Below are 22,073 nucleotides of genomic sequence, written 5' to 3'. Positions count from 1 at the left end.
GAAGTGGAGCGTTAATCCCACTGAACGAGAGATGAACAGGACGGTCCCGGGGGGGGGGGGGGTCAACTCACCTCAGCCTGGTCTGAAGATAACCTCTCCTAAGATGAGAAGAAACATTGCTGGGAGAAAAACTGAGTGCGCTGGGAAATTAGTGCGGAGAGCTCACTAGAAAATCAAGAAAAGAAAATCAAGTACGGGAAGGAGTTTGCAGAGAGAGACAGACAGAGACAGATCGAGAGAGACGGTGAGAGAGACCAAGAAAGAGAGATAGGGGCAGAGAGAAACAGGTGGAGACTCAGATAAGTATACCTCGTGATATAGAAAACCTCATCTGATACAGGTCTCTTAGCCCCAGCGGGCTGTACTGAGTTGTAGTCCTCCGTGGGACCTTTACGTTTGGACACTCCATGCCGTGATGTGGATCTGCAGTCTTACTGGTTCAAGTCCCACTTCAGCCACTGATTGCCGGGGTTGAATGGGACCTCGGGGTTCAGTCCTAAACTTAAATCTAAAGAGAATTAGATCAATCTGGGAGAAAAATTGTCATGTGTGGAGAATAACAATCGTGGGTGAAGCTATTGGGAACGGGCTTCCAGTCTTTGTTGTGTCCCATAGTGTTTTTGTATCTTTATGAATACTGAACATGGACGTGTAACTTTGTCCGTGTTGTCCATGGGAATGGGGTGTATACTGTCCGTCTCAACACGCCTGTCATGTGTTTGGTCCAGGGTGCCAGACGATGCAGACTCCAAGTCGGGCATGATCCGCCAGAGGCAGAACTGCCTGGAGTCCAGGAGGGATGAGGGGCAGGAGTTGCCCGTTCTAACCCTGGTACCGTGCATAGGCACCAAGGCTATACCTGCCATCAACCAGGTATAGGACCCCTGCACCCCTCCCCATCTGCAGTATACACACACCGGATGAGAGGGGTGGGGGGTGGGGAAGGATATGTCTGGCCTGCTTGCCTGCCTCTGTCTGTCTGGTTGGTTAGCCAGCCTTCTGTTATGCCTGTCTGTTTGATTTGCCTGCCTGGCTGTTTGTTAGACCTCTATCTGTGTGAACTGGTCTGTCTGTCTATGCAACCAGATTTGCCTGTCTGTCTGTCTGTCTGCCTATCTGTCTGTCTGGAGGGCTGTCAGTCTAGAAATGTCCTGGTTAGTCACTGTAGCAGAGTCTGTCAGAACAAAACATCCATTCTCCAAATCCCCTCTCGTTCTCCTTTCCACCTCTCCTCTCCCATCCCTCCCTGCCTGTGTCCTCCTGCTCCTGTCATGCTGTCTGTGCTTCTCTCTGTAAGCCATCTGACAAGCATCATCATGCTCCGGGGAATATCCACCCAGCCTGATGCGCCTCTGATACGCCTAGCTTAGCTGCCACATACGCTGTCTCTAGGTAGTGCGCGTACATTCAACTTAACATGGTGTTCTACAGTGAAAACAAATGTTAATTCTGAAAGTAGCACCCTTGTGTTGACACCTTAGAATAGAGCAAACCAAGATGGTCAGCGTTGAAGCGTCCAAGTAAGGTTTATTGGGTTCGCAGTCTTTCTATGGTTCACATGTACCTCACTTCCTGTTCCTCATCCTTCTGGCGGAACAGGAGTCGCCTGAAGACGAGTTGCAGACCTGAGCCAAGCTCTCGTTTTCGTCATTTGTCCAAAGGGCTGCCATTTTCTTTCCCTTGACTGGGTCAGTGTAAGATTGATCAGGGAATGGGGTGGGGGGAGGTTGGGGAGGGAGGGGAGGGGGTCAGCTCAGGGACAGTAGATTCTCTCATGCCTCCACTCTGACTTGTGGCTTGGCTCGGACTCTCAGCCTAAAGACTTGCGACCAATGCTTATGACAGAACACATTACTTCATGATTGTTGTATTTGTTGTATTTTGCTGTGGTTTCTGTTCTACAGGGTTTGTGTCAACGTTACAGTGCTTCCAAGGTTCCTATTAGTTAGTCGACTTTTGTGAGGAAAATGAACTGCATTCACTCACTTATTGCAACAGTTTTTCACCAGCAGCAGAAAGCTTGTGGTGTCAAAAAATATATATTGTGAGTGTGTGTGTGTGCGTGGTACATAATATGATGTGCAGGGTGTGCATTATTGTCCCTACAAAGCTCATTATTCTGTCTAGTATGCTGATTATACCTTAGCCTGGAAGAACTCCAGATTGGTAGACGATGAGCAAACTGTAAATTATTCTGATGAGGAAAAAAACACAAACTAGTGTCAAGGTAGCTATCTGAAAGTTGGCTACTAAACCCAACGGGGCCTCGACTTGCAGCATGAACGGAAGTCTTCAAAGCTCTGGCAGGTATTTATAATGTATGATCAAATTCCATTAAAACATGAGTGAAAGGTGCAGGACTGACTCTTAAGACCCACTTCAGTATTCTAGATTATAGAATGTTCCGTCACCATGCTCTGTGGAGCACAGGTATGTGATAGATTATAATGAACAGAGACACCCACAAGGAAAGGCACCACTACTGCTGTCTAATTAGAGTTATAGCCATCCAGTTTAATCCTATCTGACTGGGTTGTGAAGCTGCCCTTTTCTGTCCTCCTTCCCTGTACCAGGAGACAGTCAGGGTTGGGATGTGTCTCAACACTCTTCCCTTGCTTCCTACTGGTCCAACACCTGACTGAAAAACAAGCCCACAGCACTGCATCCCAGGAGTCTAAACCAACACAATTAATTCTTATAGCACAAGCTATAATCCAAAATTGCACACAGAAGAGGAATTGAACTTGTAACCTTTTGATTTGCAGTCAAGTGCTCTATCCACTGAGCTGTACATATCTCTAAGTAGTGTCTTGTCTATCTGCCTAGGGTGTGGCTGGGACTAGGGCTGTGTTTGACCTTTTCTACCCTTGTCTTTTAGTCTCCTGGGGTGGTAAACACTCAGCCAGGTGTGTGTGTGTGTGTGTCTGACTGACTCAACATGGCCCACCTTCAGTTATCTGACATCTGAGGTCCTCTTCCTTCATCTATATTTCTGTAGGAATGCTCATTACTGGACATGTCTCCCCTGCTCTATACAGTGGCCTGCTAGGCTACGGGTTTCTCTTGTTCTATACAGTGGCATAGGCTGATAGTCTCTCCTGCTTTATACAGTAGCATAGGCTGCTAGTCTCCCCTGCTCTATACAGTGGCCTGCTAGGCTTCTAGTCTCTCCTGCACTATACAGTGGCCTGCTAGGCTGCTAGTCTCTTTTTTGTAAACCTCCCTGCTAAGCTTGTAGCTTCCCTATACTGCCCTCATAACTGGTGGAGGATTATACTGTAGTAAAGCATCCCTTGATGGGATTTGAAAGACATTCAGACACATAACAAATGTATTTGAATACATACATTTGATACTCCACACAGCCATAAAGTGGCATATGTACTCATATTCCAACTAAAACCTTGGACAGTTTCCAAGGTTGCAGGCTGTAGGTATTGGTAAGCGCAACTACCAGTGTAACATGGACACACACACAGATTCCTTTGGTGTGTGTGGTGAAGACACAGATGCTTTATAGTTCGTCCTTGAGGGAAGGAAGAACCAATAACTGTAAAGTGAGAGTGCAGAGCAACACACACACACTCACAGCAAGGAGGGCATGTGAAAGCAGGCCCCAGGCTCTATTTGGACCGGTTTCATAAATAGCCATGAATGCATGTGTCTGCCACTCCACTGTAGAAACACCGGGCCCATCAGTGAATAATTTAATGATGTTTTTTAATTGCATCTCGTTGTTCTGGGTCTGGTTACGGGCATTATGTTACGTTTTTAGCCGCTGGTTTGGTCATCTTTCAAAATTGGAGTATATTGGATGGGCTGTGTGTTTACTGTGTCCTGTGTGTGTGTGGGTGTGTGTGTGCGTGTGTGTCAGTCTAAAGTTTGCCAGCTCAGTAATATTCCCCAGCCAAGTTCCTCTGGAGACACACTCTTATTATTTCATGATGTATGGAATGTTCCTCCAGAATGCGTCCACTCCCTCAGACAGATGCACCGAAGGCGTGGGCATTGGTGTGTGCAGGGCTCTTGTGTGTGCCCTGCTTTGTGTGTGTATGTGTGCGTGAGTCTGTGTGCTGTGCTCCAGAGACATTTTTCTGCCTGTGTCGAATAATTTTGGTAAAGGAACTGTGACCATCCGGTCCGGTATAGTGGTCTGCCTGTCTGTCACATGGAGGTTACACTTGTATGGGGGAGGGGTTACAGTTACACTCCAACACACACTCACTCTTTCATTCATTCATCCTGTGTTACTCCGGTTTGCTAATGGTTTATGGATGTTATTTCAGTATTGTTCATGTACAATGAATGTGTTCTGTGGAATATGTTATTTTGTATGCTTTATTATGGATGTGTCTTTAGGAATGTGTTATTTTTAATGTGTTAGGTCTGTGTCATTAGGAGTGTGTTATATTTAATGTGCTAGGTCTGTGCCATTAGGAATGTGCTATTATGTGCAATTGGGAATGTGTTCATGTTAAGATATTATGAATGTGTCATTATGATGTAGAAGTATTCCTGTGTTGTTGAAGTGTACGCCATATGTAACTTGTGTGTGTTTCATGTATGATTCATGTGTGTCAGGAGTGGATCTACACACACGGACAGCAGATCCGGCAGCAGCAACACTGCCTGGCTCTCTCCACCACCTTTCCCGCCTCCCAGGTGCAGCTCATGCCCTGCAACATGGGCGACGGAAAACAGGTATCACTCTCCACGAGGCTGAACACCCACCCTCACACACACACAGACACACATTTACATTTACATTTATTCATTTAGCAGACGCTTTTATCCAAAGCGACTTCCAAGAGAGAGCTTTACAAAGTGCATAGGTCACTGATCATAACAACAAGATAGCCACAAAACATTGCGAGTAGCCAAAACATGAAGCACACATTGTGAACAACCAAAGTAAGTGCCAAAGGGAAGAACCATAAGAGCATGTAGTTAAACAAGTTACAGTTAAACAACATGAACCGCTATACGTGCAAGTGCACCTGTGGAAAAAACAAGCAACAATAATAAAAACAATATATCACAGCGAGTACAAAAAATTTAAAACAGTTACCACTAACCACAAGAGCAACAAGTCTCTGAGCAAGAGTCATTGTGATCCTTCAGGAAACTAACATCGGGTCAAGCGAACCATTCCTAAGTACCGTTGTACTCCTGGAACAAGTGCGTCTTGAGCCTTTTCTTGAAGGTGGAGAGACAGTCAGTGTCTCTGATGGAGGTGGGGAGTTGATTCCACCACTGTGGGGCCAGACAGGAGAAGAGCTTGTGTTGGGACCGGGCGGTCTTGAGCGGTGGGACCACCAGGCGGTTGTCTGAAGAAGACCGTAGGTGACGGGTGGGGGTGTAAGGCTGCAGGAGAGACTTGATGTAGACGGGTGCAGTCCCGTTCACTGCTCGGAAGGTCAATACCAGGGTCTTGAATCTGATACGGGCCATGATAGGTAGCCAGTGGAGAGAGATGAGGAGCGGGGTAACATGAGAGCGTCTGGGTAGATTGTAGACCAGGCGGGCCGCTGCGTTCTGAATCCTCTGAAGAGGGTTGCACATGCTGGGAGACCAGCGAGCAGCAATAGTCCAACTTGGAGAGGACAAGTGCTTGGACTAGCAGCTGGGTGGAGTGCTCACACACACAAACCATGAGGTAACACACAAACAAACCACAACAATGCATTCCCCCACACAGAGGCAGGCCAAAATTATGCGCGCATGCATACACTCATAACCGCTCACACACACACAAACAAGCATCTACCCTCCGCACACACAATTGCTTACCTGCAGACCTATCCAGCAACCCCCTGCAACAAACAAGCACCTCTGGCAATTTAGTGAGCCATAAATCACCCTGCTCCTCCACACGTCCACTTCCTGGTGATAGGACAGGCACTAGTATAGGGAAAACCTAGGAGAGTTGTTACTGGACCTGCATGTTACTGATGCTGTTTCCAGGTAATAGACTGTAAGGGTTTCTGATTTGACATGATACCTCAAGGAGTTAAACGGGATCAATGTTCAGCAGGAAAAGTGTCTGGCTGAATATGTTCTGTTCTTAACGTTCAGGCAGTGTGTGTACATCTCTGTATCTCTGTCGGGGAGCACTCTAATGCTAAGTGGAACTGATTAACCTGATTGTGGTCAGACCGTCTCCCCCCTGCTGTGCGTGCGCGTGTGTGCCTGTGTGTGGGTGGGTGGTTGTTTTGAGCAGCAAGATTATGTGTTGTTGTTTTGTTGTTTACATTGTTTTGTTAAGAGGCTGAGGAGTGGATGAATCATTTCTGGTGATAATGATGTGCTCTGGAAACCATGGGAGGAGAGGAGAACAGAGAGGAAGAAAAGAGAAGTCAGGGGATGAAACAGAAGTGAACAGGGGGATAGGAAGAGAGAGGAGGGGAGAGTAGAAGAGACTACGTCTTTGATCTATGAAACCATCCAGTGTGTGACTGACAGACGGAACAACAGCTAAGCTTACCTCCAAAACAACTGTTGTTGGATAATAACAAGATTTCCCGTAAGTTGTTATAGCACTAGACTAATACAGGTAACACACACACACAGTCACACACAAATACAAACACCTACCTGTCTAATAAAGCTCCCAGAGCTACATGTTCCACCAATAGCTGGTAGAGGGAAAAATAGCATTGATAGCTAATTAGAGCTCCCCTCGGGAGACCTTTAGGCTGCCTAAATACACAAACACACATATATATTTAACATTATATACTGTACATATACATATGTACAATACATTGTAAAGGGAAGGACAAGAGTGTGGGTGAGACAGAGAGGAGTGATAAAAGAGAGCATGAGTGGGAGAGGAGAGAGGCAGAGAAAGAGAGATGGGGGGGTGGGCAGTAACGACTTTTGGGGCTCCATGGGATCTGAATATTAATTGGTTTAGCGTTTAATTATTTTTTCTTCCTCTTTTCAATTAAAAAGTGCACACCCCCATCACCGCGGCACAAAAGAGGAAGCGTGTCATTGAGCCAACTGGAGTGTTGCAGTCCTTTGATCTTGAAGGCTTGTTTCTTCTCTCCGCCTCTAAAGACCTGCAGACAAAGGCTGTCTCTCTGTCTGTAGGTCTCATATCCGCCCTGACAGATACAGGCGTGATACGCCTCAGCAGTGTGGCCCTTCTCAACACACACACAAACACACAGGCACACTCTCTAACAACTGACTGGTGTTGTAGAGAATGGGAAAGTATTGTCCTTGTTGTCTTGTTAATATCCTGTTGTTGTGTTAAAATGCTAATGAATGAATGAAGAGTACAGGAGGACAAATAAGATTGTGAAACTTTTTGCCGACCCTGGCCAGAGATTGAGACTAGAGTGCCATCTTGTGGTGAAAATCAACATTGAAGGATTTTCAAAGGAATCCAGGCTTTGCGTACCATAAAGACATTTGAACTCAGTTTTTGACCAGAGATTTGTCACCGTGCCTTGACCATTGATTTTTGTTTTGTCCATATAGCTCATTTCATTTTGTTGTTGATACTGACATTCTTTATTGTTGTTTGCTAATACAGCGCTGGCAAAAGTCTGGGACCCATCTGGAACACCTGGCCTCCCACTTCTGTCTGGACAGTGAGATGGCTCTGGACGGCCTGGACAGCAGCCGTATGCTGGTCATCAGCCCCTGTGAACTCTCTGCCTACACCCAGAGATGGGAGGTGCCCTTCTCATGACCTCTGGCTTTTGAACTTTTGTTGCCACCGTTGCACCGCGGCACTCTGGGAGATGCAGTTTCTTTCAGCACTACAGCAGAACTACAACTGTTGTGCCTAGAAAGCTACTGTAACCAAGAGCTTGGAGAGGAAGAGTGGGAGAAATTGAGAGAGAGACACAGAGAGAAAGAGAGAGAGGGGAAGAGAAAAGTGAAGAGGATTAGGTTGACTTTCTTCTTCTCTATTGTTCTCCTATTTTACAGAGATACTCATGAGATGTCAGGAACTGTGCTTGGTGTCAACGAGCAGCACACTGTTTCAAACGCTTCCATGTCTGTCACTGAAGCCCTGGAATCCCTGTTGAAGATAACCTAACTACATCTTATCCAGCGATTGATGGTTCAGAAGTCTGACACAGTAGAGAAGCATTGTTATTGGGCCATTTGGAATATGAGGTTAAGGGAGGTCAAATGACTGATTTTGATATCCATTTTTGGATTTCTGAAAATAAGGTTTCATAATTTTCATTTCATTTTATTGAAATGGTGGTTGCATACATATGATTGCAGTGACCTGACAGCTAAATGCAGACAGCACACACACCCATCTGCTGTTGTATTTTACTGGAAATCAAATAAAATATGACAAGTGAATTTCTCCTTACCCTGATAATTACTTAAATGATATGGGTGAATACAGGTAAAGTGGGACACTTTCAGAAAAATGGTTTTGTATGTAACTTTCTTCCATGAATGCATTGCCACATAATCAAACATGATACATTCATGAAAAGCTTAAAGTCTCCTTTAAACCCTCCATAAGGAAAAAAACATGAAACACCAAACACAGGAAGCATGACCCTTTTTTGAACCCTGGGATGCTGGTCGTGTATTGCATGCCGCACTATCTGATCAAAATGACAGTTCTCTCTACAGTCAGAGCTCGCGTCGGTGGGGCTTCCTTCTATTCAAATATCTTTGTGAGTGGGACTGATTTTGGCATCAGGTTGGTGGACGTTACTGCCAATCATTAACCTCAGTAAAATACTTCAGAAACAGAAGCCTGTATGTGGACCCTTAGGATGTCCTGTACCTGTTAGTGGAACACATGCTGCCCACACCTCCTCTCCGTCTCCCCCTCTTTCCAGAAGCATCAGCTTCACCTTCTCTGTGTCAGCGCCTGGAACACCTGGAAGTCGGGGTGGTAGATTGGAACGTAGTTCCAGTGGAACTACTATCTGAACACGCTGAAACACAGATGAGAGCATTGTTAACAGCTAAATATGAACTGTTCATAACCATCTGTCTGGTTTGGACGAGCCTAGGCCAGTGGATAATTAGGTACAAATGTTTAAAGGGAAATTAGTAAGAAAACAAACTCAGATAATATAAAGGTTGTTTTGAGCCTAATGTGACATCGTCAGACAAGAGTATTATGAGGTATGAGTTTACCTTAAGTTGGATCATATCTCCCTCCACCATATTACAACAGAGACTGTAGACTTCCGCACGAGAGTGTGCAGTCTGAACACACAGCTATGTAGGAGCTCAATCTCTGCATCCTCTCCACCTCCAACATGACAATACATTTCATTCTCTTGGCTTTATCTTATCTAATAAAGGATTATCTTATCTTATTTAACCACTTTAAATTCATACTTTTCACTGCTTTTTGGCACAAGGTAAACTGGACCACCATAGCAACTGATATACTGATGTGTTTTGGGTGTGTTGGAAGCACTGTACCTCCTGGAGTGGAACGTTGTGTGGTGAAACAACCAGGTTCAAAAGAGAGACTTGTGATGGTGGAAGGGCAGCACCTGCCCCCTGATGGTGAGGAAGGGTATGAACCGTCTCATCAGGCCCCATAGGGACAGGTCTGTGATGTTCACCACCACATGTGTGTCAGTCACCCTCAGGGGAGGCAAAAGCTCCACATTATCACCACTGACATGAGCCACAGACAAGGAGGTATTTCAGAGCTGAGAAGGGTGTAGCACAGAGTCAAACCGTAAACACGATGATAATCTGAATACCTCAGTTGGTCAGTTGCAGACTACATTAGAACAAGAACACCCGACTTTGCCTTATGACGCCTCCTCCACAAGGAACTGACCAATGAACTATCTTACCGCATCAAGACACTCCACCTTCATTCGGATTATGAAAACCAACAACCAACAATCACTCATTGAGTCCATTGATACCGCGAGTCCAGTGACACCGGACAGGCATTCAAAAGGATATCGCCAAGCTTCTCGTGGGATTCAACAAGATTAGTGATTGCAACACTACCTGAACGATTCTTCAAAAATACCCAAACGCAATTCTAATTGTGACATTACTGCGATCTCAGTCTCACCGCAGATTGAAAGGAATACTTTGACAAAAGGACCCTTGATCGAATTACACATATTTGTTTAAACTACAGCCAAGACTTAAACAGACTCAGCTTTCGACCCACAACTTCAACACACCGGCAAAAGTAAATGCGACTAGCTATCTTACTTGTGACATTGGTATGAAGTAATGTACAGTATATTGTATGTGTTTAAATAGACTACACCTAAAACTAACCCTCGTTAGTTTACCACTAGACCATTCCCGTTATTAGACAAGGCCTGATTCTCCTCCCCTTTCCCGCTCTTTTCATCTGATCCGTTGTTTGTTTAGTTTCATTTGTTAGCCTATCATACTCTTACTAAAACCAATAACAAATATTTCCAGTACAGTTCATTATATTTCCATTTACTTCAATAAATCATTGTGTATAATTTTGAATAACGTAATCTATCCCCTCACGTTGTATGATCTGCTCTACACAAATTAATTCCTTCAGGAATTCTGATCATTGCATAATAACTAGGAAACATCATAATAATTTCCTCAATCTCCCCAAGACAATATCGAGGTGGTGCCCCGAGAACTTAATACTTGATTAGAAATCGATCAAATATATATATTTTTAAACAACCACATCCCGCTACATGGGTAACCGAGTATTACTGAGTTGTGAGAGGTGTGGAACTCACCAGAGAGAATCTCACAGTGTGGGAGGTGCAGCTGACAGACAGAGCCCTGAGCACAGCTGATGTTGAACCGGGATCCTGCAGGGGTCTGGCCTGTGGAGTGCAGCAGACCTTCATTCCTTTGGACAGTTCTGTATAGTACTTCCCCCTCTCCCTCCATCTGAAAGGCCAGACCTGTCAACCTGCACTGGAACACACCTGCATGGGGGCACTGGAGCCTGGGGGGACACAGGACAACAGTGATTATTACCTTCATGGTAAAAATACAGAGAAGAAGATTAAGAATACCCCTGATTCCATAGAAATGAACCATAACCTGTATGAAGTCTCTGAAGGTTGTGATGTGAATTCAGGGCAGGCATCACAGAAGTTGGGATCTGGAAAGAGAAGAGACATTCAAATCATCAAAATCTATTATGTAACTTTTTCACATACCTGATGCTTTGGAACAACAATTGTACCGGAGCAGATAATCTGGTAGTCTACGTGGTAGTCTACGTACCGGTCCTTGTTGTTCCCTGTTGTGTGCAGGTTCAGTGTTTAATCTGGTGTGTGGAGATGTCTGGGGTTTAATCCCTGAGCTGTGGTCAGACGGTCTGGACGTCTGGGAGCCGTAGCCAAAGCTCCTCAGAGACAGGACATCAGATCTACCACCTCCCCACTCTGTAGAGAAAGAGAGGTGTCAACGAGCAGCACACTGTTTCAAACGTTTCCATGTCTGTCACTGAAGCCCTGGAATCCCTGATGAAGATACTTAACTACATCTTATCCAGCAGTTGATGCTTCAAAAGTCTGACACAGTAGAAAAGCGCTGCTATGGGGCCATTTGGAATAGGAGGTTCAGGGAGGTCTATAATGACTGATTTTGATATCCATTTTGGGATTTGTGATTTTTTTTTAAAGAATATTCATTTCATGTTATTGAAATGGTGGTTGTATTTACATATGATTGCAGTGACCTGACAAATTACCTGACAAATGCAGATAGCACACACTGACCTATCTGCTGGTATTGCATATATACAATATTCCATATTGTACTGGAAATCAAATAGAAAATGGCAAGTGAATGTCTCCTTACCTTCATAATTGAATAATCGATATACCTGTAGCCTATCCCTGCCACGTTCACTACAAGCAATTAATGTGATTGTAAAGTTTAATTATTGAACGTTTAGTTGTTTAAATATTTCACCAGATGCTGATGGCACGAGTGTAACAACCCATTTTCTACAGCCCCAGAACCCTTAGACCGCAGAGACAAAGCGGTGACTCCACATTCATGCGTTTTGAAGTGCAGAGGCCAGCTATTGATCAGACTGCACAAAGGCGAAGAACCTGGAAGACTATGGATACGGAGGCGCTTGACATGTCATAGTCAATAACGCACAAAAACCTTTTGCGAGTTAGCTCGGAACTTAATTGCCCTTGGATTAAGGGTGGAATTTCCGTGGAATTTTAACTATGTGGATGATATATAACCCTGACGATTTCAAATGGTTTTAAAAATAAATGTTTAGTTAACAAATGTTTGAATAAGATATTCCATTCTCAAAGTGACATTTTCGATGTCCTCCGTTTTAACATTTATGGCCTGCATCGGCCCCCTTATGTTACACAGCTGGAGGATGTAGTTTTTCTCCAGTCTTTACACAATACTTGTGTTGAACGCTTTAACGTTAAAGAACTACAAAGGATCTTGGCGCTTAACATTGACGTATGGACTGGAAAGACTTCAGCATCAGGATATTTTTAAAGTTTTGTTTGTGATTGTTTTTGCTTATGTTTTTTTGTATCGACGCGGTAATCTAGTTAGCTAGATACTATGCCAGTCCAAATGAAGACTCGATGTAAGTTATCTTGCTAAACCAGCTATCTTTAGCGTGTACTTAGGCTAGCTTTCTATTTATCCTAGTCTAGCTAGCTAGCCTACCTGCTGCTGTTGCTACAACATGGTCTTTTGTAAATCGGTGACAGATATCCTATACTACCACCTTTTTAGCTGTCGTTCAAACTGAATCGCATGTCCCTTTCATCCCGCAGTCGACTCATGTTTCTCCGGCGCTTGACTTCGTTCGGTTACAACTGGTCCCCTCCATCCCCGGCCTTCAACGACGGCTGGAGGACCTTGCACTTCACCCGGACTCTATGTTTGCCGGGTGGGCCTCCCCGGCCAGTACCTTTAAACCTCAGTCAACACCTCTCCGGTGCTTTTCGACTTCTACACCCCCACAGCTGGACATGTAACCCAGAGCAGGGGTTAACGTTTCTCGCACTGCCTCAGAGGTCCCTCCACCTCTCTAGCGGACTGATGGAGAGGTCGAACAAGGAACCGCCGCACAAGCCGCCCCCCCACAAGCGGAGGAGGAGTACGGAGGACCATGGTTCCAGAGACAGTTCCGAGCCGCGCCTCCCCAAAACAGAGAATTCGCGACACACTCGCAGCTCTACGACCAGTCCCAACTACTGGTTTAAGAATGGGGCAAACAGAGAACCACCTCCACAAAATACCAGCGCCGGCCCACAGATGCCAACAAAATTGACAGCACGTAAGTCCAGTCTACAGAGAGACCGTATAGTCATTGTTTTGTATGAGGTTGATAGCTCTCTGTAGGATAGGACACTGTATTTTAGCCAGGTGTAGCATCAGCCCTTATCTTTATCTTTCTTTCTTTCTATCTATCTCTTTACCTCTCATTCTTTTTCTCTCATTGCAATCTTGCTCTTCTTCTTCTTTCTTTCTCTCTACAGCTTTATACAGGGGTTGGGAGGAGTTCAGCTCCTTCTACGAACCCCAGCAATCTTCCAACCAACAGAGGTGTGAGTTCTCTGTGCTCACCTATAACATCTTGTCCCAGGACCTTCTCCAAGACAACGCCTACCTGTACCGCCATTGCACAGATTCAGTCCTGAGCTGGGCCTTCCGCTTGCCCAACCTGCTCCGAGAACTGCAGCTCTACGACGCCGATGTAAGGTTTCGGTGTGTGTAGTAGGCTCCCCTAGTTCTCCAGCCAGACTTGTCTGTGTCATTAATGTCTGTGTCATTCTGGTGTTCTGTGTCTAGATCCTATGTCTCCAGGAGGTGCAACACAACCACTATGAGGAGCAGATCAGACCTGCTCTGCAGGCCCGGGGTACGGTACGCCTCTCCCTGCTCTGCTACTGTACGACTGGACTAGAACAGAGCTCATGTAGTGACGGCAAGATAGAACCATAGAACCACAAGAGTGAGCCATAGGACCATCCGTATGGAAACTGTTTTGGTGACATTCTTATTTGTCCAAACAGTGACTTGTGGTTCTCTGTTTTGAAGGTGACGAGTTATCCTTTCCAGAGGCTTTTTTTTCAAACGGATGTGTGTGTGTCTGTCCAGGTTACTGGTGTGAGTACAAGCGTCGAACTGGCGGCAAGCCAGACGGTTGCGCCGTGGCCTTCAAGAGAGACAGCTTCTCTCTTCTCTCCCGTCACGCTGTGGAGTACCTCCGACCCGGGGTCTCTCTCCTGGACAGAGACAACGTGGGCCTGATCCTGTTACTGCGGCCGGCAGGTGGCACCGACCAATCACAGCCCTCCTCCTGCCTGTGCGTGGCCAATACCCACCTGCTGTACAACCCCCGCCGTGGCGACATCAAGCTGGCCCAAACTGCCCTGCTATTGGCTGAGATCGGACGCCTTGCCCACCTGCCTGATGGTACGCCATGTCCAGTGGTGCTTTGTGGAGATTTGAATTCAGTCCCCTGGTCTCCCCTCTACTCCTTCCTCAGACAGGGCTGTCTGGAGTACGAAGGCTTGCCTACAGCCTGGGTGAGTTTAACTACCCCCTACCCTTATCTACAGCCAGGGTGGGTTTTATTACATCTACCCTTACCTACAGCCAAGGTCAAAATAGCTACACCGCTATCTTGTAAGCTTAACAACCAAGGTGGGATGTGCGACACCCTACTCCACAACCTTACCTATAACCAATGTAAAAATAACTACGCCCTTATTTAGGGTCATCCCCAAAACTTAACTACAGCTCCCACACAACATTTACCCTACCATAAAGGTGTCCGATGTCTAAACCTGAATTTACATTTTAATGTGTTTCCATTTCCATTTTATGTTCATTTGGGTAGAACATGGCATAATACAGTTTCTGCATCAGGCTTCTCTTGCAGAATGTATGTAGACATCAAAGTACTGTGTTTGTTTGTGCGATGGCTCATCCATGACCTCCCCTGTGAAGGTGTCAGGACAGGAGGAGAACCCCAGGGGCCAGCGTGTCCTCTCTGCCCCCATCTGGCCCCCCAGCCTGGGGATCAACCGGCAGTGCCAGTACCAGACACAGTCCAGTCCAGGTAATACAAACACATGGACACATGGCCTCTGGTGGGTGAGGGCCTGTTCTCTCTGTTCTAATGTCTCTCCTCTCTGGTGTCTCTGGTCTCTTTCCTGTGTTCTTATGTATATTGACGCTCTCTCCCTGCATTCTAATATCTCTGCCCTCTATGTGTTCTAATGTATCTGGTGCCGGTTCTCTATGTGTTCTAATGTCTCTGGTGTCTGTCTGTTCTGAAATCTCTGCTCCCAGATCCAGCAGCAGTGGGGCAGCCTCCCCCCCCAGCCTTTCCCCCCAGCATAGAACACTCCCTCCTCCTGTCCTCGGCATACTCCCACCTAGTGCATGATGGGAGGCCTGAGATCACCACCAGCCACTCACGCACCTCCATCACTGTGGACTACATCCTGTACACCCCTGGAGCAGGAGACGTGGCCGCGCACACAGGTATACACACACACACACACACACACAGTGTACTACTGTAGCAGTCGCTACACACCTTGACCTGGGGATGTGGTGTTACAAGCCACACACACAGACAAATACACATCTCATGACATCATCTGCCACTGCTCTTTTGTGGTAGCCTATATCATGTGACTTGTTGTGTGTTCTGCTGCAGTACAGCCTATGGACTGACACTAAAGGGGCACTGTGGTACACTCATCACACACCCACACACACCAGCTTGACGTTATCAAACTTAACTGTGTCTGTTCTTCACAGAACACAGTAAGGCAGCTCCACTTCCTGATGGGCGGGGCCTGCATCTCCTAGGTCGACTGGGATTGGTTGGACAATCCGAATTGATGAAGGTCAAAGGGCTGCCCAATGAGCATCACTCGTCGGACCACCTGCCCCTCCTTGCCCGATTTTGCCTCTGTCCCTGAACCAGAACTTTCTGCCAGCACTTGTGCACACAGACACATCAAGGAAAAGACACATGTAGATACACACAATCATAAGGAAGCAGCAACAATCCTCCACCTAATGAACTGACTGTGTCATATCATTCTGTTCTCATTTGAACAAGTGAGACTTTGGGAGAACTGGAACGGACTCTTCTTTCAGGTCTCTCAGTAGACAATGAACACCTGAGATGTTTACATTTACTCTGTAATTGTGTTTAATTTTTTAGCGGCTGATATTGTGCTTTAATGTATAGTATGAATGGCAAAAAGGGACAAGACATTTTGTTTTGTTTTTTTAGATGGTAAACACTTTTAATTTTATGCAGAACGATGCATTCATATCTGAGTGGAAGTTACTGCTGAGATGTTGATATAAATAAAGATGATGATTTTATTTCGATATTACTGAGAACTGTTGTAGATGACAGGCAGTTTCACTATATATAAACTTGGAGCAAGAACACAAAGTTTCTGTATCTCTGTCCCAATATTGGATTAAAATAGTTGGACGTCAAAGTACATCGTTGCTGGTTAACCTTGTTACACAATTAAATTAGTTTGTGTGAGAGAGAGCGCGGGTTGAAATGATTCTTTGCGGTTGCATTCCGGACAGAACGCAGCTGCAATTTTGAGACCTTTTAAGTTGGTTTGGATACCCTGATACATTGTTGGATACCCACCAACATAGTGGTGTTGAAGTGCTTACTGTTAGCTTTGTTTAAATGTGTTTACTTTGTGGGAAAGGTGTGTATCTGGGTCACCTAGCTCAGCCACACAAAGCAAAGGTTGAGGGCCTTAATTCTAATCCTATACTTTATACAATACATAATGCTAGAATCTTGAAATACTTCTCTCACCCTAAAATGACTGCACATAAAGGTCTGTAACGTCCAAACGCATAAATAGAAATAATTGCTTCACAGTGCTGACAGGTTCGGAGTTAACTGTACGTTCGAAAACCTTATTCAATCTGAAAATTCTCTTTGTGAACCATCTGAAGACACTACCTTCTAGTTCCCTCCAGATCCTTCCCTCCCCTTCCTTCTCTGAGTGGAACAGCAGGTGCCGTTTAATCGTTAATAGAAGTGCTCCAATGTTATTTTCACCTATCCTTCGATCTCTAGCCTGCCAAAACATTACTAGTTAAGGAAAGCAGTATAATTTAAACTATTGGGTTGTACCCATAGATCTCTGATTTAGACCACTCATGGGGTGGATTAAAAGGCATCTTGTGTATGTGTGTGCGTGTGTGTGTGAGAGAGAGCGAGAAAGAGAATCTCAGACGTGTGTACCCCAGTCAGGTCCTTGAGCTGGTAATGCTTTGCTGACACAACCAAAGTCTCTGATGCAGCTTTGTTCTGGGATGAAAGTGGTTCCCTGCTCTGGCAGGGCGATCACTGGAACATCACGGCACACACACACGTACCCGCACACACACTGTCAGGGTAGACACTCAGATCAGATGACTCAGCTGTAGGAGAGATGGTGGAGGAATCCTAATACTCTCACGGTATCTCTTCCTCTCTCTTTTTCTTCCCTCTATTGCTCTGCCTACCCTGCCTTCCACTCTGGGGATCTGATCTGTTTGAAAGGAATGAAGGAGCTGAACTTGAACTCACCGACAGGATACCGTTTTAGCAGATGGGACACGTAGTGAGGGCTCAACCTTGGGGTATTGGGACTCACCCTGGTGTGTGTGTCTGACTCTACAGTGGGAAGTAAACTAGCCTTTCTCCCCTGAGCTGCAGCATAGATGAGAAATTACGGATTAATTTGCTAAATCCGCTGTGTCCTTGCATACCCATTGCGCACGCACGCACACACACACACACACAGCTGCTGCTGTGAGAAGATTATCGCAGACATGCCACTCCGAAGCACAGCACACGGACATTCATAATACATTCTCGCAAAGGCCTGTTCTCCAGGGACCTGCATTCTGCAAAACCACTTGTCAGTCTCCAACGCACACAAAGGAAAAACTGCAAGAGACACACGACTAAAAACATATATCATTTTAATTATAACAACAACACATGCTACAGTTCATCTGACCCACTGTGTCAACATGTAGTGGTACCAGTGGGAGATTCTGTTCAAGAGGGTTTCATCTTCCTCAAGTGTTTATTGGAATCAAGGCTTAATACAATAATAATAATAATAATAATAACACATATCACACAAATAATAATCACTGCTGTCAGGTAGAAAACCAGAGAGGTATTCGCATGTCACTGTCATGTCACTGTCTGCTATTTTTGACAGGACTTAAGTATGGATTGTTTCTTTGTGATCTAGTGAGTTGGCCATTGGGCCTACTACTCCCCTCAGTCTTTACTCTAGTATGATGGCTTGGTTGGTTGTTTGGAGCAAGGTGCTTCCAGCACCAAGTTTCCGGGTTCAATTCTCCAGTACAGAGGAGTGGCTTTGGGGTAGGCGCATGTAGTCAAGAACCACTCGTCAACATCATACTACTGGAACCCTTAGTGGTCACAGCTCTTTCTATGAAACCACACATCATCCATAACGTCAAGTTTTAACACTCTTGGATCAAAGATAATGATGAATACTGAAACAACTCTTTGTTCTACTGACAGACATTCTATTCTCATAAGTGAAAAAGTCCTTTTGAAGGGGCCATATTCAGAGTTGAGATTATGCGTTAGGCACTTAATAGTCTTTGCGAATTGTGCACCACTCAACAAAACGACTGGACCTCGGATTTATCTTGGATTGACCTCACAAGGACAATTTGACTGATTAAGCATTGTTCTCACTACAGCATGTTTTTATGAACTTGTACGCACAGGTTGGTAGTGGTACAGGATATTATTTTGTGTAGATGCTGATAGTTTACTCAGAAGGAGTTGGGAAACATTTGTTCTCTGGAAAGTCTTCTGACCACATAGGTCCCCAAAGTACTACGGACTAAAAAATACAGCAGAGGCCATTTTGAAAATCGCATTTACAACGTCATTAGGAATTTTCCCTAAACCGAGAGTAGATATTCAAACACCGGTTATGTTATATTTTTTGCCACAATCTTTTCACTTGAGATTAGATTTTTTTTTTATTAAGAAGGCTAGTGATATGTTTAAGTGTCTTAAATAGGCTATTCTTCGGTTTGGACTGACTGTACCAAGTGACAGTCATGTGTTAGCTGCAACAGGCCCTGGTAGCATCTCCAGTCATTCTACTAGAACTGTAAAAACATTCCATGCAAGTCTGGATAATCCTTTATACCGTATATAGCCATTTAATCAGACAGACACTTTGATAGGTGTGATTAATAATAATTTCAGTCTATATTGGCTTTAGGCATAGAATTACTTTCTGAGACAAATCATTTGTTTGCATTCAACTTTGATAGCATATAAGCTATTGGTTCATTTTGTCGCTTATCGTTTGGATTACTTTTATTTCCAGCACTTTTACACAACTCTGAATATGGCCAGAAGCACACTTGGAAACAGGATGGGTTAAGATAAATGACTCCAGATAAAACATTGTTACACACTAAACATAAATAATCAACAATGAAGTGTTTACACTCATAACTCTCTTGATTGTTATTCAACAGAGCAGTATTTATGAACACTGCTCAAACAACCCTGTTTTTCAGGTTCTCTGGATACTGACCTAATAGAATTATGTGACAGGAAGGTAGCAAGTTCGTTGGGTAGTATAATAGTATTTAGGCTACTTGTATATTACTAGTAGCTGGTTTCAAATAACCCCTATTGTGCAGTTTTCGGAAAAGGGATGCTAATGGGTAAGAAAAAAAAAACTATAGGCATCGTAAGGAATTTTACTGTAACCGTTTACCAACAAACCTCGTGATTATAATGACAGCACTGATGATGACAACGTGGTAACAAACTGGGTCAAGATCAACAGTTTAGATGCACCAATGAAAGCACTGATAATATGTAACAGTTCAAGGAGATATCAACTCATTTGTAGGCCCTGTTCTCTGATTCACAGTAGTCAGGGCAGTCTTTCCCCCCACCGTCCCTCCTTGATACAGTTAGTCTACTTAACTTACTTGAAAGTATATAACCGTCTTGTAATTGACTGATGATTACCTGACTGGCTGGCTGGTAACTCTGGCTGGCTAGTTGGCTGACAGGTAACTGTCTAATTTACTAACTGGCTATGTAATTAGGTGATTGTGCTTCTAAAACAGTTATCAAAACCGCTGAACCAGGTAGTAAAACCTGTATTAAACATTAAACTGACTGTTTTGTGCTTAGCGGCTGGTCAAGACATGGCTTAACTCTTAAAGATGAATGGATGGAAAGACTGAATTCTAACAATGCAGCAATCAAGGAACAGTCGGTTCAAGGAAGACATGGATTATTTCTCTGTTGAACGTGCATAGCTTCTTGTTGATCCAAAAGCTACAAAAGTTGGATAAAATACTTTTAGTTGGCAAACTTCACACCTTGTTAGATTTACAAGGGTTTGATCAATGAACCATTTGAACAAAACTATCATTATAAACAGTTCGACACTGTAATGTTGAACATTGGTAAACTGATATGCCTGGTTATATGCAGTTCAATGTTTTGCATTGTTTCTTGATTATTCATTGTTCCAAACTATAGGGTGATACACAAAGGCCTCTGGAGAAAGTTCAGAAAAAACATACACACAAACACACATACCTGTATTCACAGGTTTAGAAGGAATTCACCTTTGATTCAACCTTCATCACATTCTTTTTTGGGGGGGAAAAACTGTGATATTCCAAAGCACCAAAACATGAATCATTCTAAGATCCGGCTGTGGGGCAGGTGAGGCTAGTGGAGCCGAGAGTTTGGAAGGAGAATCAAGCCAGAGATGAGGTTGACTGCAGTGCTCTGTGCTGTACTCTGCTCTGCTCTGTAGACCCTTCTATGAGGAATCTTCTCACCCAAGGATTCCCCTTTTTCCTTGACTCCTCTCTTACCCCCATCTCTCTCTACCTCGCCCTCCTCCCTCCCGCTCTCTGATCGAGCACATCCATTCTAAGGTACCAAGAACACCACTGCTTGAAAACACGGACCGTAAAATACATGAGCCTCTGTGAAATGATGGCCTCATGCAATTCAGGCACATCACTTAAGCGTCAGTCCTCGATTAAAAACATTGCTTGGTAAAATGGTACGCACGGAGGCATAGCCACGGCCATGCGCAAACATGTGTATAAACACACACACACACCTTCGACGGAGGTGACAGAATGATACACGAGACAGGAGAAGACTGGAGGGCTGAAATACCTCTGGCGGTATCGATCTCTGTCTCTCGTGTCCTCTCTCTCTCCACCTTTCCCTCAGAGAACGTGAGATCATCCATAAACACCGTGGGCAATGAAGATGAAGCTGGTACTGGATGCGGTCTCTTAAATAGAAGTCTTCTTCAAGGGGTGGGGGGGTGGGGGGTGAAGTGCAGAAAAAAACACTGAAGTTTGGGGGGGGGGGGGGGGGAGAGGATGTCCTGGAGCTGGACTGCGTGGAGACCGGATGAGGTCTTTCTAGTCGGTGCAAGGGAGGGTTGGTTGAGAGGGAGCCTGGGAGGATGGAGGAAGGGCGAGCGAGGGGTGAGGAAGGGGGGCAAAGGTGGCTCAGATGCGTATCTGGTATCCGTCGTTCAAGGTGCTGAGCTCTGCAGGCTTCCGATCCAGGGCTGCAGGTCTACGGGAGAGAGGGAGAGAGATGGAGGGGAGAGGAGATAAGGAAAGAGAACCATTAGAGCCTGTTCAACTCAGCACGTTTGATTATTGTCTTTACTGAACATCTCAGATGACAGGATTGTAGCTGACTGCCAACAGGGGGGTCAGTGACCAAACTACAGTCTGGACTCTCTGCGATAGAGACAGAGCTCCTACAGGAAGGAACTCACTGTCCTCTTCTCTAGTTCAACTTTAACCTCCCCATAATCTGAAAGAAAGAGTGTGTGTGTAGGTTCACGTCAGGCTCATCAACATATTGTCCTTGGCCATGGACTGCGAAGGCGCCATGATGCAGCACTTTCTTCTATTGTACAACACACACACACACACTTTCTCTCTCAAGGCCTGACAGGGAGAAAGAGAGTGGCTAGCTAGCAGGCAGGACAGCAGCCGTCAAACAATCATCATCTATT

At 45.0% G+C, this 22,073-nt stretch overlaps 3 protein-coding genes and 1 long non-coding RNA gene across 12 annotated transcripts in view; 2 read left to right on the top strand and 2 right to left on the bottom strand.

Annotated features, from left to right (window-relative positions):
- The window catches only part of galnt14 (UDP-N-acetyl-alpha-D-galactosamine:polypeptide N-acetylgalactosaminyltransferase 14 (GalNAc-T14)), a 96,781-nt gene extending 85,064 nt beyond the window's left edge, over positions 1-11,717 (top strand). Inside the window, exons 13-16 of one of the 5 annotated variants that reach the window (XR_009930970.1) lie at positions 729-873; positions 4,582-4,701; positions 7,544-7,959; positions 11,387-11,717. Coding sequence is in view for 4 of the 5 variants with exons in the window: in XM_062467817.1 (XP_062323801.1) it covers positions 729-873; positions 4,582-4,701; positions 7,544-7,702 (424 nt within the window). In the remaining variant the exon portion in view is untranslated. The other 4 variants (XM_062467817.1, XM_062467820.1, XM_062467819.1 and 1 more) reach the window with 4 other exon arrangements.
- Positions 10,657-12,021, bottom strand: LOC134025034 (uncharacterized). Its single transcript, XR_009930971.1, has 4 exons — positions 11,791-12,021; positions 11,212-11,372; positions 11,026-11,086; positions 10,657-10,927 (listed from the first exon to the last, which is right to left on the bottom strand). It is a non-coding gene; the product is annotated as an uncharacterized LOC134025034 (long non-coding RNA).
- A 390-nt stretch (positions 12,022-12,411) lies between these two features.
- On the top strand, positions 12,412-16,344 carry angel2 (angel homolog 2 (Drosophila)). The gene is made up of 8 exons (XM_062467816.1): positions 12,412-12,559; positions 12,753-13,258; positions 13,461-13,678; positions 13,774-13,843; positions 14,083-14,513; positions 14,938-15,049; positions 15,283-15,477; positions 15,760-16,344. The coding sequence occupies exons 2-8, from the start codon at positions 12,760-12,762 to the stop codon at positions 15,921-15,923; spliced, it is 1,689 nt and encodes a 562-aa protein (XP_062323800.1). The 5' UTR covers positions 12,412-12,559; positions 12,753-12,759; the 3' UTR covers positions 15,924-16,344.
- A 1,600-nt stretch (positions 16,345-17,944) lies between these two features.
- The window catches only part of flvcr1 (FLVCR choline and heme transporter 1), a 45,301-nt gene continuing 41,172 nt past the window's right edge, over positions 17,945-22,073 (bottom strand). For 4 of the 5 annotated variants that reach the window (XR_009930965.1, XR_009930964.1, XR_009930967.1 and 1 more), the window contains 2 exons: positions 18,959-21,622; positions 17,945-18,872 (listed from right to left, as the gene is read on the bottom strand). Coding sequence is in view for 1 of the 5 variants with exons in the window: in XM_062467809.1 (XP_062323793.1) it covers positions 21,553-21,622 (70 nt within the window). In the remaining 4 variants the exon portion in view is untranslated. Of the gene's footprint in view, positions 21,623-22,073 lie in introns of all 5 variants that reach the window. The other variant, XM_062467809.1, reaches the window with a different exon arrangement.

Source organism: Osmerus eperlanus, chromosome 8, assembly GCF_963692335.1.
Source record: "Osmerus eperlanus chromosome 8, fOsmEpe2.1, whole genome shotgun sequence".
Classification (NCBI taxonomy): Eukaryota; Metazoa; Chordata; class Actinopteri; order Osmeriformes; family Osmeridae; genus Osmerus; species Osmerus eperlanus.
This window is presented reverse-complemented; position numbering and strand designations above follow the sequence as displayed.

Bases quoted from the DNA above. Each gene is read 5' to 3' on its own strand.
- angel2 (XM_062467816.1), top strand. From the start codon at position 12,760: ATGTTTCTCCGGCGCTTGACTTCGTTCGGTTACAACTGGTCCCCTCCA. The intron at 13,259-13,460 runs GTAAGTCCAGTC...TTCTCTCTACAG, and splicing joins GCCAACAAAATTGACAGCAC to CTTTATACAGGGGTTGGGAG. The intron at 13,844-14,082 runs GTACGGTACGCC...GTGTCTGTCCAG, and splicing joins ACCTGCTCTGCAGGCCCGGG to GTTACTGGTGTGAGTACAAG.